The sequence below is a fragment of the Hippocampus guttulatus genome, chromosome 16, assembly GCF_054856545.1.
Source record: "Hippocampus guttulatus isolate MCC_2025c chromosome 16, RoL_Hgut_1.0, whole genome shotgun sequence".
Lineage (NCBI taxonomy): Eukaryota > Metazoa > Chordata > Actinopteri > Syngnathiformes > Syngnathidae > Hippocampus > Hippocampus guttulatus.
In genome coordinates this window covers 4,827,347-4,845,304 of record NC_141276.1, presented here as the reverse complement: position 1 = coordinate 4,845,304, position 17,958 = coordinate 4,827,347, and the positions used below count along the sequence as shown (strand labels likewise).

Sequence of the window (17,958 nt, the reverse complement as noted above, 5' to 3'; positions counted from 1 at the left end):
ATTTTGTGAGCATCTTGTATCTCTTATCATGACTCTCATGATTATGAGCGACTCCTTTCTAGCTTGGAACAGAAAAAGGCATTCTAGTGGTGTTCCGGTGTGACAGTTGTTATAGCAGATTGGATTAGTAACGTCTGGGCTTGCAAGGACACGCGGTGGAAGGAAGTGGGCCTGTCCCCAACTCGCGTGTACGTGTGGTTGAAAAAAACGGGTCAGTTGCTAGGCCGAGTTCATTCATGTGCTTCTTCCCTAACGTGTTTTCGTACTTGTGTGTGCATCTGCCACTGCCACATGCGTTCTCGCTGAGTTAGTGTGGGTGTGCGAAGCTGAGCGTGTGCGTCTGTATGTGAGGAATTGCACTGGTGGGATGAGGGTGTGTCCCAGAAAGGGATTCTCCACATGTCGCTATTTTAACAACACAGGAGATCGCTTTACAGTGCAACACGGTTGCCCTTGGCAACGAGGGTTATTGGTAGGTACAGTGCTGACCCCTGCTGGAGAAAAATGACATATATGGTGGGGATCATGTCGCCAAGTATGCCGTGGTGTGTTTTATGTCAAAGACAAGTTCTAAAGAATTTATTGTATTAGTTCAACGGAAGATTATTTCGTCTTGGCCACTCGGAACTGCTCTGTGAATTTAGGCGCTTTACCTGCGCCAAAGAAATTACATCTGGCTCACTTCAAGTGTCGATAGTCCAGCCATATGTGCAGCTTTCTTTGCAGCCAGGAATATCATCGTCTATTAGCTATTTTTTTTCATTTTTCATATTTTGCATGGTCCAGTGGCAGAAAAATGGGATGCAAGTTTGCTCCATGATTGCAGGTTTTGCTTTGCTGAAGTCAAAACATTTTTTGGGGGGGTCATAAATCTGCATGCTGGTGTGTGCGCTTAGAACCGTTCTGTGTTTACGATGAGTAAATATGTTTAAATCAACCCAAACTACACGCCGTGGTTCCAATATAAGCACTATGTTGGCCGTGAAGCTGAGAACCATCCAAGATTGTTAATTCCAATCGTGAGACAGAGCATCCAAAACGGAATTATTTTTAAAGAATAGAGCATCGGCTTCAAATCTCCAGCCTCAGAACTGTGAGGCGGATTTGCTAAACGCTAATCCACCAAATGTGTCAGATGATCAACCAGAACATTTACAAAGAGATTTTTTTTTCAGCGCGTGATAAAAGTGGGGAGGTTTGGCAAGACAACTTAAGGTGACTGCATGTCATGAGCATCTGACAGTTCCTGGACGAGAGAATTACTGGAGCAATCTTCCTACCTACCCCGACCTGGCTCTATGTGATTTTGTTTCAGCTTTTCCAAAGTCAAAAGGACCATGAAGGAGTGGGGGGGGGGGGGGGTGCAGTTTTGAAGACATGGACAACATCAAGAGGAGCTGCAAAGGATCCTGAAAAAAAAAATCTTTGTGCATGAAGACGCAGCCAATCCTGGAACTTTTGTGACAAACCTCGCGTATCTTTATCTTTGCTTTGCTGGACACGGTTGCCATTGACAAAAAAAAAAAAAAAACCTCAGTATCAACATCAGCTCCATCAGCTGACAAGAGCAGCTTTCAGTCATGTGACTGAAGCCACAGGAAGCGGGCCCGTGAATAAACCGTGGAAGTGGGAGGGAAAGCGTGGATGGACGTGAGGAGGGGGGGAGGGAAGCCAAGAGGCCGAGAGAGAGAGAGAGAGAGGGGAAGCAGAAGGGAGGAAAAGAGGAGGCGAAAAGGAGTTGTGAAAAAAGTACGCAGAGTTAGAGAAGAGCGTCTTTAGCTCAGTTCTGCTGTTTTTCTTTTCTTGCCCTCCCTCCTCCTGTTCTCCCTTGTGCCGGATTCCAAATTTGGGATTTGTTTAAAATCTGGATCACTCCTCTGGGCGACGTTTCCTTGCTGGGTGAAAGGGAACCCTCGCATGATAAACACACTCGTCCTCCCCCCCCCAACCCCCTAAAAAAAAATGTCTGATTCCACAGTCAACGCTCACTTGGAGGGGATCATATCAGACTTTGAAGGTTAGTTGCGTTCTTCCTTTTCTCTCTGCCGCCTTTCTCGCTCTTGTCAGTGACTATGCAACCCCTGCCATGAGGACAGCAGCCTTCGATGTTTTCCACATGTTTGATTGGGACTGGACGTCTTGGAAAAACTGAGAGGGCTTTCTTGACATCTGTGGTTGCGGTCGAAGGGAAAATGCATGCTAAAAGTGTTCTGTACTGCGTTTGTTAATGCTGTTGTGAGCTCGTAGCTGCGAAGCCCCAAAAAAGGGTGCAATCAGCCTTTCTCCTCAGGAACCTGACTCACGATATGGGTGTGCTGCTGACCATAAAGAGCCTGGTACTTTCTTTTAAAAGTATATTATTATACAGTACGTACAATGACTTATCACTGGGGTGGTACCCTCAAAAATACTGTTTTACTACCATTTATACGTGATCACCAATGTCACATAAATGTCTTTTGGACCTCAGGGAAGGTTACAAGCGGTTACATTTTTTTTTTAGATCCCGTATATTCTGCCGATCGATTGCCGACCAGTCCAGGGTGTAACTTGCGAAAAGGGATGGTGGATTAGATTAGCACCGATGGCTTTTGGACAACAATGTAGATCAGTGCTTCTCAAACCAGGGTCGCCGGACCCGCAGGTGTCTGCGAGCCAAAATTGGGGGTCGGGGGGGGGGGGGGGGTCAACAAAATAATGGACAATAAATTATTTTTGAATAATTTACACTTATATATGGGGACGGGCACGGAAATAAAATAAAGACATTTAGACACCAATTAGTCCTCCCGACCTCAGCTTTGGGTCAGTTAACTCATTCTTTGCCATCCGTTTTTATAGCAGGGTTGCCCATTTTGCTCGTCGTGTTCGAGCCCTGAGCTGGCACCTGTTCTTTTGGTGATCGGGATAAGATCGGGAGCACAGCAAATGTGAGATGGATCATCGTGTGGATTGTACATATGCTACCCCCGTCCGTCTCTGACACAAGAGTGCATGGCATCCATGATTGTAATTTTTGGAGGAGTTGCTTTATTGTCACACTAGCTAATAGCTGCTAATAAAGTTATAGACCGCAATTGGACTGTGACTGTCCTTCCATTTATCTTCAGTGCATGTTCTCATTATTCCACCTGACTGTGGGTGAGAGGAGGGCGATACACACCCGGGACTGGTCGTCAACCGGTAAACGATTAGTAGACTGTAGCATTTTGTGCAGCCATGTTTTTTGTTTACATTTGTCTTTGAGGTCACATCTTGGAAGTTTGGAAGCTGTCCCGGCTGCTCGGAATGCTGTATTTGTGCAGGTGGCGTCCGCGGTTGTAGTGTTTTGTTGATTTGATGCCATAACTCATGACACTCAGCGCAATGGGAGCTCAAAATTCACACCCATGTTTGAAATGACGTAAGACTCAAGCAGCTAAAAAAAATAATTCTTAGTAACATTCATCTTAAAATGTTTTATGTAGTGTAACATATTTTTGGTCATTTTTATTCTTCTACATTTCAAAACAAACATGAAATAAAAAGCGTGCTAATTTTTTTTTTTTGTACAGGTAACATTAAAATTTTCTTGAACTTGTGCCCCATGGCGCCTTATCTAAAACTAAGAGTCTCAAACGTGGGTTTGAAATTAGACGAGCAAATTGTGGATGTTAAAGTTTTGTACAATTTTTTTTTTCATTGTAAGGCAGCTGGCTAAGGACACCTCTTTGTTCTCAGTAGCATTTAAAAAAAAATCCATGCCTCCTTTACATCTCGGCTAGATTACTGTAATGTACTTTATTGTGGAATCAGCCAGTCCTCCCTCAAGTTTTTCCAGTTGCTCCAAAATGTTGCTGCTCACCTCCTAGCTTAAAATGCATTTTTTTTCAATGGCTTCTGACTCAGCATGAGACTCGGCATTGTTTTAGTGTTTTGTGGTGTGTTAAGTGTCTTTGTTTTTGTATGCCTTATTTTTACTCCACGTACAGCATTTTATTTTATTTTTATACAGTAGAGGTTAAATGGCCCCCGGTCCAAGCTCTGGAAATCCCTGGTGTAGGGGGAACACCTGGCCCACAGCCACTCCCCTGTCAGGGCTCCTCTTCGTTTTCATCACCCCCCCCACCCACACATTCCCGCTCCTCTTCATCCTCTGTCTGTTCCACCGCTCGTCCTCTCTCATCGCTTGTCCATCCTCAGGCCTTTCCCCCTCCTGTGACTCTTACTGTCGGGGGGGATGCAAGAACTTGACTTGTACTCTCCCACCACTGACGCCTTCAGTGGCACACCCCCAGCCAGTGGGAGACGCATCCGCACTTGTCCGGGGCGGCTTCTCTGTCAACGCCAGTTTGCTCGCGGCATGCACTCTCAATCTCCCGCTGGCTCGTTAGGCATTTAAACGAGCAAAGATAAACGAGGTCCAGGGGAGGGTGGGGGGGAAGACATGTCGGCCATGTGGTTTACAATCATGCTTTTAGTCTCGTGTGTGACACATAATGGGCCACTGTTCTTGTCAGTGAAGTGCGTACTTCCCCTGGATGGTCTTTTGCGTGCCGATGCATTAATTTCACCAGTGTGAGAACACTGCAGCGCTTGCAGCACAACTCTGCGGTAGTTAAAGCTGTAAGTCAGATGCCTCCCAGGTCGTACAATTCAGAATTCGGAAAGCTCCGTGATCATTTGGCTACCTTTGAACGTTTTCAACTCTTGAGAGGAATTGCGGGCCAACCTATCCTGTGTCTCACAAAAAAAAATCAATCTTGACGCCGAGCTGCTGACCCTTCCGTTTAGCTGATGCGGTTAATATCATTTTGTTCCACAAAGAGCTCAAAGGGGACACGTTCTTTTGAAAAACAGGATCTTTCCGCGGAGCGTAAACACGTCTCTGATAACCCAGCAAGCAGACATCTGGCTTCTATTGATTTCTTTTGTCGCTGCAGCTGCCACTTATCTCTTTTCTCTCAGTTGACCTCTTTCCTTCTTGCTTATGGAAGACGCGCTGGCTCAGGGAGAGGAAATTCCACTGGAGCTGGATTGCTTGTGGGTGACGAGGCTAGAACACAAACGTTCAGTGTCAGAGGAGATCCGATACAGAATGTGGATTACAGGGAACTGCTGAAAGTATCGTTTTGATTGACATGGTCAGAGATTTTGGGGCACCAGTTTACAGTAAGGGTCCCCTTAACAGTGGTGGGCTGAGTATTTGGTGCCTGAGCCTTCAGTGGGGACATACGTGACTTAATACCACCACTATCACTTTGCAGTTGTCGAAACCATCATTTCTATACAAAAAAAAATACAATCTAAGTACATTGAAATGTGCCATATACCTGTACACCATCTGGATAAGTTCAGGATCAATATTTTTCGAAAAATAATAAAATAAAATACATCATGCTAAGAGATGTTGACTATTAAATGTATTATTGTGCGCGGATGGCTACAAATGTGTTTTGCTAGTTCAACTAGGCTTGCTTTGATCAACTAATCAGAGGATGGAAAAATGCCAACTTTATTGTGAGCTAGCTAGCTAGCTGGCCCTGTGAGGCAGATTTGCTTTCACTCCGGTCCTTGCCTCGTTTCCACAACCTTGCCATTTTGACTTGTCAGTCGCCGATCCTCCAAAGAATATATCTTTTTACTTTGTACCCCTGCAACTGTGTCTAATGTCCAAGCCTGGTTCCGACAGAGATGTGCTGGCTCACTATTTGACAAGTTTGAACTTGGCAAGTGGGACAAAATGTAAGTCTAGATCTTTAATTCGCAAGTGTCAGATCTCTTGCTATCGTTACTATCTGATGTCTTCCCCTGGATGGACTCTCGCATGCTGATGCATGAACGAACTGGACACAAGTTGAGTCCCTGCGCACGCATGATGCAAAGCAGTGTTTAACCTTGCACTGCAGCTGTGTTTAAACAGCCGCACACATCTACAGCTGACAACTGTCTCCGGTACGTCTATACAAGGCGTCCCGCATGTTAGGTTTCAGTCATCACACAGCAAAACTCACCACGGTTAGCACAACAGCAGGCAAACATGTTATTATGTCAAAGTCGTGGTCAAACAGTCTGTGGAATCGGCTCGGCACTCTTTTTGTTGTTGTTGTTTACAATGGATAATACATGCAGTGAACCGTCGCGATAACGCGGTTCACCTTTCGCAATTTCGCTGTTTCATAGATTTCTTTTTTTTTTGACAGTGAATTGTGTCCTGCATCCTGATTGGCTATGGGACTGTTGCCTTCAGATATGAGTTTCATTTGTTTCTTGACTCCTACGCTAACTGTAACAACAACAACAGAGATGATTGGAAGTGGAATTTAACCGGTCTGCCCTCCCCCCAAAAAACAACAACAAAGCTTCTAGTCAGAGCACAACTATTAGTATAAAATGGCATCAAACAAGTCTTGAGTTAATCCGTTGATGCTTTGACGTTTGACCTTTTTTTTTTTTTCCCCCTTAAATTAATTAGCATTGCAGCCCTTGTTTTAAATCGGAGCATAACGGATCCGGCATCAGCTAACAAATATGTAGCAAAGCCAGTTTGAGCCATCAAAATGACGTGACATCATGTTATGAACAAAGACCTTGTTGTCAGGGACGAAATAAGATGAGACACAGCACTCACAGGAACATTTTTTTTCTGGTGTTAGAGCTACGAAAGCAACTTGAGGACTGATAGTTAGCATATTACCTCAAGCTCTGACATGCATGTCGACCGATACAGTGTGGGAATGACGTTTTGGATCAGGAAGAAAATGCAGTGAGTGAACAATCGTGGCTTTATTTCTGGAAAAATAGGCCTCAGTCTTGCAGTATGTCAGACTTCATCCCAGTAAACACCTCAAGTAATAATTGCACAGGAGTGAATTGCTTTTTGTTTGGCTTTCTGATGGTGCCGGCCCCAAATAACTCTTTTTGTCTCTTTATTGTCTAAACCTCCAGACTCTTCTACGTATTTTGAGGTGACTTAATGCCACATGGCTCCCACAGACAGAGAAGAGCCGGGGGTTTATGACACTTCTCAGACAGTTTCTAAACATGTACTTAAGTTTAATTGGTTAATAACATGTCAAGATCAATTTGTGGGAAAAAAATTGTATTGATCATATCTACACGTGAGAATATTTATTCCCACACAAAATTAAAACAATGTGGAAGTCAGCAATGACAAAAGGTTATGTGAGGTTCCACTATAAATCTGCTTTGGCATCAACTAGACATATTTGGTTGGAGGTCAACTTCGTAAAGAAGGAAAAACTCTGATTGGTGGTTCAAGTGAATGTACCGATCCACTATAATGAGCGTTTGACCAAGAATTTTTGGGCACAGAAAATCCTGCTGATTCACACGTAGCGTTATTTCACATTGCACCGAGTGAATACTGTGAACCAGCTGCTTCTCTTCTGACTCACTCGCTTACTACCATCAGCCGCAGAAGCGCTGTGAAAAACAGCAACGCTTCCAGGAAGAACATCATCTCCCATGCTAGTGCCTAGCCTATAAGAGGGACTGATGCCTGCGTAGGCTGGGTATTTATTTAGGACAGAGAATAATTGCTGCGGGGCCTGCAGCGGCTGTGGTTTGGGGCCTTAGCGGAGACGAGCCAGATGTCACCTTCACATCTGTCTTGAAACAAACGGTGGCTAGAGAGTGCGTTCTTTAAATAACTAAGTGGGATTGTTGTTGTGCTGAACAGAAAATAGTGACACTGTCAGAGGATTTATTAAGTTCACATTTGGCTTCAGTAGTTTTAAGTGGTGTAGAAATGCACCATTCGAGCATTTATGAGGCACTACCGAAATGACTGTAGGGTACACGAGTAGAACCACTGCATGTTACTAATGCAGCAAAACTGCAATCGTTGTGTGCTGCTAGTATCATTAGTAACATTGTAAAAAATCGACTAAAAAACATAGTCGCTCATAAGTGGAAGGCCTACCTCTAACTATGATGTTGTTATAAGAGTTCTTTTGTTAATACGCAGCAATATCATAGACTAGTAGCGCAAACTGTCGCAATTAAGTTTGACTGTTTGACTGTAATTGGATTGGGCCACCAAAAATTATGCGTTATTCATGTTAAGTTTTGATATATTCATGTATCAACGCACGTACCAATACAAATATGTGAGCAAACATAGAGGTTTCACGAACAGACAAGTTTTTTGTAAGATAACGTTTTTTTCCAAACGAACAATTTCAATCACTTGTCGCGCGAGGCGACGTCTGCGCATGCGCAAACAGTTGAACAGCTGTTCTTGATGTCTGCCCACCGAGGCCGAAGATGTGGACGTAAATTCTCCCTGTAACATTTCGTGTCTTCAAGTTATTTTCTGAGTACGAGGTCCAAGTGGCAGGTGGACGTTTGTATTTGTTTCGCTCGTTCTTGTTTTGACGACGGCGAAGGTTGTTTTTTCAGCGAGTGCTTTTCTTGGATTTTACCAAGCGCTATGCTGTCGAGCTATATGAAGCGCGTCAAGACAGGTGAGGTTCGCGTATGTTAACTCATGCAAAAATAAACGTTGGTTGAAACAGAGGCTGACCATTGTCGGTTAAAAAAAAAAGCGTTGCTATGTGGAGGTGCTTGGAGTGTAAATGCACATTTTTTCACGCACGCTTGTGTTCACAGCATTTTGTTCCTCTCGTCTGCAGTTGTGATGGTTTGGAGCTTCAGCTCTTCCGGGTAGATGGAAAAAAAGGAATGCGCGTTTAAAAAAAAATGACACCACACACTGAAGGATTATCACTTGTCTCTGTTAGAGGGCCAAAATACAAGCATTTCCGGCCGTGCCTCACTTGACGTTTTTAGTTCATGTTTGGTTTGCTTTGTTTAGCTTTTTTTGCATACTTATGGTAGGATGGGTTCAGGATGAATAGAGCCAATGTTAGTCTTCTGTTTCGTGCCTAACCAGAAATATTTTGTTTTCCAGCTCTGAAAAGGTCATTTGAAGTGGAGGACACCGATTCGTCCACACACCCTTCACCTCTGTCCCGTCGGACCACCAACCCCCTCCGCTCGTCGCTCTCTTCCACCTCCAGCCAGAGGAGTTATGACCTGAGCTCTCGCAACTCTGACTACTACTCCGCCAAATCGTCTCCCTCCGATTCTTCCAATCCACGATCCCCCAAAACGGGCATGAGGCGCATTGAGTTATCGGGGGGTCGTAACCCCGACTCGGCTTCTTCTCGCCGCACGGAAATCTCCATTGAGGTCTCCTCCAAGCAGATTGATAACTCCCCCAGTGCCGGCATCACTCGTTTTGGCCTTAAGCGACCCGAGGTGAGCCTGGGCAGTCGGAGCACCCCACCTGACGGCTCCCCCAATCCCAACTCCAGTTCCGCAAGCAGGCGGCCTATCGAGCCACCCGCACCTCCCAGGAGGATCGACGCCCAGCTCTCATCCGCGCCCGTCTCTCGAATCCCCGAGCCGCCTCAGAGAAGAGCGGAGCACCCGTCATCTACCTTCAGCCCGGTTGAGGTGGCTCGCAGGCCGGAGATTCCGAGCTTCAGACAACCAGATGCTTTGGTGCCAGCCGCCGCAATGGAGAACAACAACAGCCACCACCAGCCACCTCCTGCGCCCAGTGCACCTCCGCCCTGCCTGGCTGACAGCAGGGTGGACTGGGTGCCGCCCGCTGTCACAGAGACCCCTGCGACTCGACCAACAGACCGTGAGTAACCGAAAAGCACTTCTATTCACACAGCACAGGATAATTGCATTCCTATTTCAATTGGGCATTGACTGCACTGATTGCAAGGGAGGGAAAAATGCTCCATTTTAGTCCCGTTGTCGGTACGTGTGTGCCCCTCCTAAGGTACGGACGAGCTCAAATGCAAAGAACTGGTTCGACTATCCAGATTAAAGTCCTCCGAACGCTAAAGGTTGGTCAGTGTTGACTCAAGTTGCGAGTCCTATCAAGCCAACGAGAATGGGAGGGGAAAAACATTCTACTTGGCTTAATAGCAAGAGTTTTAGCTTTGAGGTGCTCGATATTGGAATTTCCACTCATTTCGTTCTTCATTTAACTCGGCAATGTCGTGTCACATGGACATTTTACCACTGTCATTTTGTATAGGAGGATTTTTGCGGTATGGAATGCAGAAGTAAAAAACGAAAGGGGTGTCTGTGAACTCAAATGTAGGCCATAGGGGTGGTGATGACATTCGCAGATCTTGTTCCTCAACAACAAGGAATTAAGGAAGTAAATAGTCAAGCAGAGGATATAGTGTTCGTGTTGGAACCTAGTTAATTCGCTTTTTTTTTTTTGGTCTCGAAGAGGGATTCTCAGTGTTGTACTAAGACCACTAATGGGATGAGGGCTCCCTCTTGTGGTCTGTAGCAGAATTTCTCAATCAAACGTTCAAACTATGCATGTTCAAGTGGCTTTAACATTATTTTTCTAATCCAGCACAGTGCATTTTAGTACACTTCAGTTGTATTTAACTTAAGTATACGATACATTTTGTATTTGATTTTTCAGAAGTGTTGTTCACAAATGTTATAATTTTGGACTTATGTGCAATAAATGAACCATTTGTATTGACTTATTAAAGCAATGCTAACGTTGAAGTTGTGCATAATATCGCAGCTTCTTCCGGTAATCTTACATTGAAATGTAGTTTTTGATGAATACTTGGGCCTAATACAATGCTCCTCTATTTGAATTCATATTCCATATGGGAGTACTTGGAGAACTGAGCCTTTTTTTGAGGTGTTACCTGAAAGTTTGAGTCGCCACTGGCCTACAATCGACATTGTACTGGAGTTAAAAATAGCCAGGATGGTGATCGTTTCCACCTGTCCTTTAGCACCACCATCTGGACAAAATGTGCATGTTCAAGCTGGTATCTCAGGCCGCCAGCCACACTCCTAATTCCTATTTATTCATCGGCTGGGTTGTCGTGAATTGCATTCGTATGAAAAAAGTATGCGTTGGTGGCTTTATAAAAAAAAAAACATACCCCCCCATTACTTTATTAGTCGATGTTGTAGTCATTAAGTATTTGGGCTTGGCATTTGACTCCTATTTTTGTTGTCTCAATTCAGTTTCTTGATTTGAATGACTCATCTTTGCACGGCTATCTGGAGACAGCTGTAGCTCACTTGTTGTGTTGCAAGCAGGCGCAAGCGGCCAGGAGGTGATACATTCCAAATCTGGAAGCCATAAAAACGCCTCCGGTTTACACTCTTCGGCGGTGTTTCTGACCGTCTATTAAGCAAAAAAGATAAAATGACAAGACGGGGCCAGGCCAGTCAGTCAGTGGACCCGCTAAATATGTGGAACACGTTTGAGTGGGTGAAATCGAAGGGGGAAAATAAAGATACTGTGGAGTTGGACAATAAGGTGGGGTGAACATGTGTGTGATTTCCTTTGTGCAAGTAGACAACCTAACCTTTTTAAAATGTATTTAGGCTTTCTTTGGCGATTGTCGTGAATAGCCATTACTTGCCAGAAATTCCTGCAGCTCCTTCAGTGTTGCTCTCAAGTCTCTTGGCACAATCCCTAACCATTGCCTTCTTTTCGGCAATTTCGGAGGGACGTCCTGTTCTTGGTCATGTCACTGTTTGTTCTTTTCGTTATTTGATGACTGCCTTCACATATGTGGCATATTTGCTCCTTTGGGAATTCTTTTGTACCCTTTTTAGGCCTGGTACCCTTTGAACAGTGAGATCCCTTCTGATGCTGCGGAGGGTCCCGGTGGCCCGTGCGTGCCTTGAAATGTGGTTTAAGTATCAGGAAAATCCCGTTACATCAGCTAAACGGGCACTGTAAAAGTCTCATTTAACAAGAGTTTGAATGTGATTATTTAATTCTGAACCCGACTCACGCACGCATCCACCCACACATACCGGAACACACGCTTGTGCAACAGCATTATTTCATCGTGTTATTTCTACTTCCCCTCTCAAAGATGTCCTTTTTTCCTCAAATTATGTTCTACGGGTTGTAGGTCACGGGGTGGACATTTTTTAAATGATTTATCATGATCTCCTTTTTTTTTTTTTAAATACGGGGAGGCCTGTGGACTCACCGTTGGCACTTGGACAGTAACCTTTGGTTCTATTTATACACCAGGAAGTTATTCCTGGTGTATAAATAACGATTTTGACTTGCATAGCAAAACAAGTGGGCAGAAAACTTTGCAGCTTACGTCAATAGATGCATCGATAGACAAACCATGGCCAACGGAACCGGTGAGGCTGCTTTTCATCACGCGTTATTACACCGGGGTGACAAAATGTCCCGCTATCATTTTGTGGTGCAAAAAGTACCTTCCCATACCAACCCCCCCCCCCCCCCCCCCAAATCCTTCATTCTAGGATGGCTCTACATGTACTTGATGAGCAACTTTTAGGGTCTGATTGGACTTTTCTCTGCTTTAAGGTAGATAAGTGTCACACCCCTTTAAAAAAAAAAAGTGACCAGCTGTAGTCACTGATACACCTCCAGCGTTTTTACCCTTCGTCATTCTCTCCGTAGATGTAGACCTGTTAAGAAAGTAGCTCAAAATGCAACAGCATTTTCTTGGGGCCAATTCCTCTCCCACACCCCATCGTGTTCATATTAGAAGGCAGCGGGATTGCCATGTCTCGTTTGAGCTGTGACAGCTGCTCTTCCCGCATGGTTTTGTTTCTCTAGATTTGTTTCAGCAAGCCGAAGGTCGACCGACAGCCATAACACTCGCTGGAAGTGGATGAGCGCAATTGTGTTTTGCTTTTTTGTGGTGCCGCAACGGATGAATGGCGTCCCCCGCCTCATTTTAATGTGGAAACTTAATTAGAGAAACGTGTCGTTTTGTGTTAAGTGCGTGCTCGTGGAATGAGTAATTCAAGGCAAACGCGTTTAAATTTGATTCCGATTTTTAATAGACTGGGATGATTTCAGTTCACATTGAGTGGCGTTGGGCTCCGTTCTCCTTGTGTTAAATGAGTTCAAACTCGCACTCAAGATCAATTTGAAAATGTTTATTCTTTTCATTTTACAAAGACATCTATAGAAATGTACAAAATGACCCGCGAGAAACAAACTGTCAGAGTGACGGATCTGCTTCATGGTGTCACACGCCAAAGCTATTCGGGGGTTGGGGGGACAGTCAAACAAGATTGTCTCCACGATATTGTTCTCTCCGTCTTCAGCTGTCGGCGCGAGGGTCCCCGAGCAAAGTAATCAATTCAGTCTAGTACAGTAGATTGTGTTTACAGCAATTTCCCAAGCTACTTATTGATACAGATCAACCAACATCCGGGTGCTTACATTCAAGTGCTAAGATCGTATTGTGACAGTGCAATTTTGCTGGAGCGGAGAAACATATTTTGGAGTCGATGTTCAGCTCCAGCTTGATGTCTGAGCCATCACAATGTCATTCCTGAGAATGAATCGCGCTTGGACCTCCGGGGCGATCGCCATACTCGAGTGGTACTCGTAAACGTCGTGGTCGTGTTGATGAGGAATGGACACTCGTTTGAATTTGGTGGCCCACTGCCACTGCCACCATTCATATTCTTCAGTGGATTTGTTTGAATTGGCGTAGAACCCCACCCAGGACTTTTTGAACTCCGTTTGCCAATTTTCGAACACCCTGTTGACAAACAAGCGAGCGCAAGCCTTGCCGTCCTTCACGAATAGTTGTATGCTCGCGTCGTAGCCGTGTATCCGAACTTTTTCCGGATTTTGAATCTCCTCTCCTCTGCATATCTCCTCAGCCGGTACCGTCCAGAAACACAACTTTCTCTTTGTCTTATGGAGCCGCGCCTGGAGGCCAACATTCAGGGGTACGGAGGTCTTGACCTGGCCCGAATCGCTAGTGATCACATGAGAATACATCGCTTCCTGGGCGTTATTGTCCTTATACAGCACCACCATCGCGCGTTCCTTGAGGCGGAGTTTGGGAACACCCCGCCAAAGAATCCCAGCTTTTCCCTTGGATTCCGTCGTCACTTCAAGTTGAATACCGCCTCCACCGTGTGATTGTCGCGACCTTTTTAGAACGTCGCGGTGGTTTTCTCTGTTTTCCGGAATATCGATGACGCAATGAGGCTGCGCGTTTCTTTTCGCCGCGGGCAGCGGTTTGTTGTGCCGTTGGTATTTTTCCTCCAGGACCATGTACAACAGCAATCCGAGGCAAGCGAGTTCACGCCATGTGATTTTGAGCGAGCGCAACTGCGAATCGTCGATGTTGCTTCCAAAGTCTTCCCGGAGCTCCGTCAACGAGTTGCTTTGGTTGTCTTCCACCGAAAACTCTCTGATTTGCCTCAAGAGGTTGGTTGTGATCTGGTATGTGTGGGCGGGATCATAACGCGTCCCCTCATAAGAATTTTCATAATGCTGTGTGATATAGACTTCATCGACTGTCTCGCTGTTTTGCCCGCCCGTGTTGTGCTCCCGCACTCGGAATATGATTCGGTCTCTGTTTCTTCCTCGAAACGCCGCGTTTGGTGGGTTGAGGACATAATCGGGAAGATCCGATTGGCCTTGGTTGACATTACCGACGGTGTAGTAGCGGTGTCGGATATTTCCCCGAGGCAGCGGGTTCAACATCCTCTCGTAGTTTCCGTAGTGGTGCGAACCGTACGTTCCGAGGTTTGGGTCAAAAGGCAGCCGTATGACATCGTTGTTGTCAATGTCAATGATGTTGGCAAACCAGTGGAGCAACACCAGGCTGTGTTTGGGCACCGCTTGGCCAAAGTTGACCTTTTTCAAATCACTGATGGAGTTGAGCCTCTGAACGGCACAGACGGAGGCGATGGAAAGAAGCAGAGCAGCACAGCAAAGCGCAAGACCTCCCGACATCGTCATCCTGTAAGGGGGGGGGGGGGATGTTTACAAGGTTATTGCTCGTATTCGTTTGTTCATGCTTTATATTCTCAAGTCATTCGAGTTTTTGTTTTTAGGGCACTTGAGTGACTAAAAAAAATTAAATCAATTGCAAACCCGAGATGGTTAAAACAAACCTTAGCGAGCGAATAGCTAAGCAATGCCAACTTGCGTGCCGAAAGAGTAGTTTCCTGGCTGCATTTGCCACATAAAACGTCTCGGGCAATGTGACGTGAAACTGTTGTAAAATAATAAATCACAACTCCGCGTTCTGAAGGAGGAAATGTTGCTGGAGTTGTCAGCCATGCTCCGTTTAAAAAGAAGGCAAAGACCAAAGGGGATCTCTTACCTTCCGTCGTCTGCTGTCCTCGTATCTGTGCCGTGTTCTGCCTGTGAGCTCTCGCAGAGCGACTGACTGCTCCCTTAGAAACGAAACTGGGCACTGAGCCACAAAAACATGTTTACTTTCACTTTCCTTTCCCATCAAATTGGGAAGTTTGTAACTTTGCTTGTATGAATGTCCATAGGTGGGACTATGACGTTAGGGTTGCGCACCTTGTACACTGTGGAATGAGAAACAAGACCGTTAGGCTGATGAATATGAGCCGCTGTCCTTTTGACGTGTTCTCGGCGGGCGGGCGCGAACCTATGCCTTCATGCGTGAAATAAAGGACAGGCGCGATGCCTGTGATCTTGAGGTCAAAGATTCCACAGGCCTTGTTCTGATCAAAGTCTCAAATCTTCCATCGAAGAAGAGTTCAACCACACGTGTCAAAACTCGAGGCACGGGGGCCAGATCCGTTTTTATTGTCAATTTTTGGAGGGGTCACCAAAAAAAAATAGAATAAAATACCAATATATTTCAAATGGCATCAAATAGGTGCAGATTTTCAATAGTTACGGGCCGGCCGGCCTCGTTCGTCTCTATCGCCAACGATTCGGGCGGAAGGGGGGGGGGGTGCTTGCGACAATTCTTATACTGCCCTATACTACATTAGTACGCCTAATTATTTTATATTTTTGCAGATATGGCATGCAGGACAATAATAGAAGGCGAATATTGAATTTTTGGGTGAATTGTTTTTTTGGGGGGAGGGGGAGGGGGCACAAAATAAGTTTTTGCACTTAATTTTGGTTTCCAGTTCAGCAGTTTTGTGTTGTGCTTGAATGATAATTTTTAATGCTCAAGAGCCCTCTGCACAGACAGATGGGGGGCGGGGGAATGTTTGATTGTTCAAACCCTTGGTTGGTGAAGGCGAGATCTTTTTATGCATGCAGTGTGCATAAAACGTGTTCAGATATTGTGCTGTAATTGGTTCAATAAAGACATCTGCTTAGGAAGTGCATAGCCCTCTGTGGCCACCCAAGTAGCGCTGATGAAAAATTGTGGCCCGCTCTATTATTTAAGCAGACCTTGTTTTCTTTATTATTATTATTATTTTTGCACTGTTGTAATTTGTCTACCAACCAGAAGGATGTGCTGTTGCACAGATACTCGACCTCGTAAGACCCGTCTATTGCCATTGCAATATTTCGAACCATGGTCACCTCCCACTTGTTTCACACTGGCAGCACAAAAGTATCTTAGGATGTATGGTACTGAGCACCTTTATTCTCTTTGGCGCTGATTTTACATTCTTAGCCACACTATGCAAACAGGTGAAACCTAAATGTTGGGTACACCAACTCAAGCCTTACCTTCGTTTGTGGCCCAAAGTATCTTCACCATTTGAGCACTCGCATAATAAAAACCAATGTGCCCTCACTCGATATTCCTTTCCACCACCACCCCCCTCCCCACCCTCCCTCAGAGACAAGACGGAGCGGTCGGTCACCCGTGTCCTGTAATACAAAGGAAGCGTGGGCCACGTGTCATTAATTCATCATGTCTCATCATGTCTCATGTTTTGGGGGCTGCAGGCACGCTTGCCCCCAAAACTTGTGGCATTCCCTAATAATAAAAATGGAGCTCACTACGTAAGTGACTATGCAGTGCAAGTCTAACGCCCCATGAGTGGTACAATTTAGAGTCCAGCCTAAATTTTCTGGCAAAATACGCCCTCAAAGTTCAATCGAAACTTCGACCGGCATGTGGCTTCAGAGAATCGAATGAAGCTTCACCACAGGAAGCATCGGTGTTTGTTTAAACAGTCCTGTGCATAATATTACAGTGACTGAATTATTATTTTTTTTTTGGTCAGAAGAACTAAGAATATACACTGTATGGCGCAGGTGTGTGTCTCGGCTGCAAAGTCTAGTATCATGAAAGAAAAGAAAATCCATGTTTGTAGCACGTTTGTTGTTTTTTTTGGGGGGGGAATGACATTCTTGGCCCAGATTACGCATATGGTTGTCCGTGTGCTCGTGTGGCAGTATGGGTACACTCCAGCCCATGGCTCGGGTTTGTAATTAACACTTCCTGTCCGAATGCAGACAGCTGTTTCCTCTCCTCTCATCGCACATGCGTGCATACGCCATAAGAACAGTCAAAAGTGAAATTGAACAAGCACATTTCAAAGGGTTCGTCTGCAGTTTGCCCGCCGAGTCTTGGCGACAGCGCGCCAAGGTGTGCTCTTGGAATCGGAGTGGTTTGATGTGAGAAGACTCAACGGGATCTGACGCATGCTGAGCCTAGGGGGACCAGATGATGAGGTCAAGATGATTTATTAGGCTTGTAAATTCTCACTGTTGCTTGGGAGTGAGTCCAAACGCCGCGGCGTGTGTCGATGCATCAACGATCTCGACCTAATCGTCCATCGGGGAAATCCAATCTTCCTTTATTTTCAAGGCGGTTGATCCGACGCGGCTCAGTTCTCCCTTTTTTTTTTTTGAGGCTCGGGGGCGAGATAAAGGAAGTGGGTGTCTCCTGTTACTTTGGCGTCCTGGTTCACATGACAAGCGAGGGTGGGAGGGGCCAGCGGGGGAGCTTTCAGAGCCACAGAAGAGTTTGGCCTCTTACTCGCTCGCGCACTGCACGACAGCCAGGGACAACTCGTTCACACGCACGCACGGTAAGTATGTTTTAAGTGTTGCTTTTTGTGCATGCTTCACAGAAGAATGATTTTTTGTTTTGTTTTGTTTCATAAGGCTGAACATAAATGCTAAATGCTTGTGTTGATGTCCTCTAGAAGGAAAAGGTCGGAAAGAAACTTATCAGT

At 45.3% G+C, this 17,958-nt stretch overlaps 2 protein-coding genes across 7 annotated transcripts in view; one reads left to right on the top strand and one right to left on the bottom strand.

The window, feature by feature from the left end:
• The window catches only part of septin9a (septin 9a), a 42,534-nt gene that overhangs the window by 14,304 nt on the left and 10,272 nt on the right, over positions 1-17,958 (top strand). For 4 of the 6 annotated variants that reach the window (XM_086132554.1, XM_086132555.1, XM_086132556.1 and 1 more), the window contains one exon: positions 8,915-9,655. In XM_086132554.1, coding sequence (XP_085988680.1) covers positions 8,915-9,655 — 741 coding nt within the window. Of the gene's footprint in view, positions 1-1,702; positions 2,018-8,352; positions 8,469-8,914; positions 9,656-17,958 lie in introns of those variants that run through there. The other 2 variants (XM_086132558.1, XM_086132560.1) reach the window with 2 other exon arrangements.
• On the bottom strand, positions 12,937-15,337 carry LOC147192638 (uncharacterized). The gene is made up of 2 exons (XM_086132561.1): positions 15,150-15,337; positions 12,937-14,783 (listed from the first exon to the last, which is right to left on the bottom strand). Exon 2 carries the CDS (start codon positions 14,780-14,782, stop codon positions 13,313-13,315), a length of 1,470 nt encoding a protein of 489 aa, XP_085988687.1. The 5' UTR covers position 14,783; positions 15,150-15,337; the 3' UTR covers positions 12,937-13,312.

What these genes read in the sequence shown, in the direction of transcription:
- LOC147192638 (XM_086132561.1), bottom strand. Translation starts at nt 14,782, where the DNA reads ATGACGATGTCGGGAGGTCTTGCGCTTTGCTGTGCTGCTCTGCTTCTT.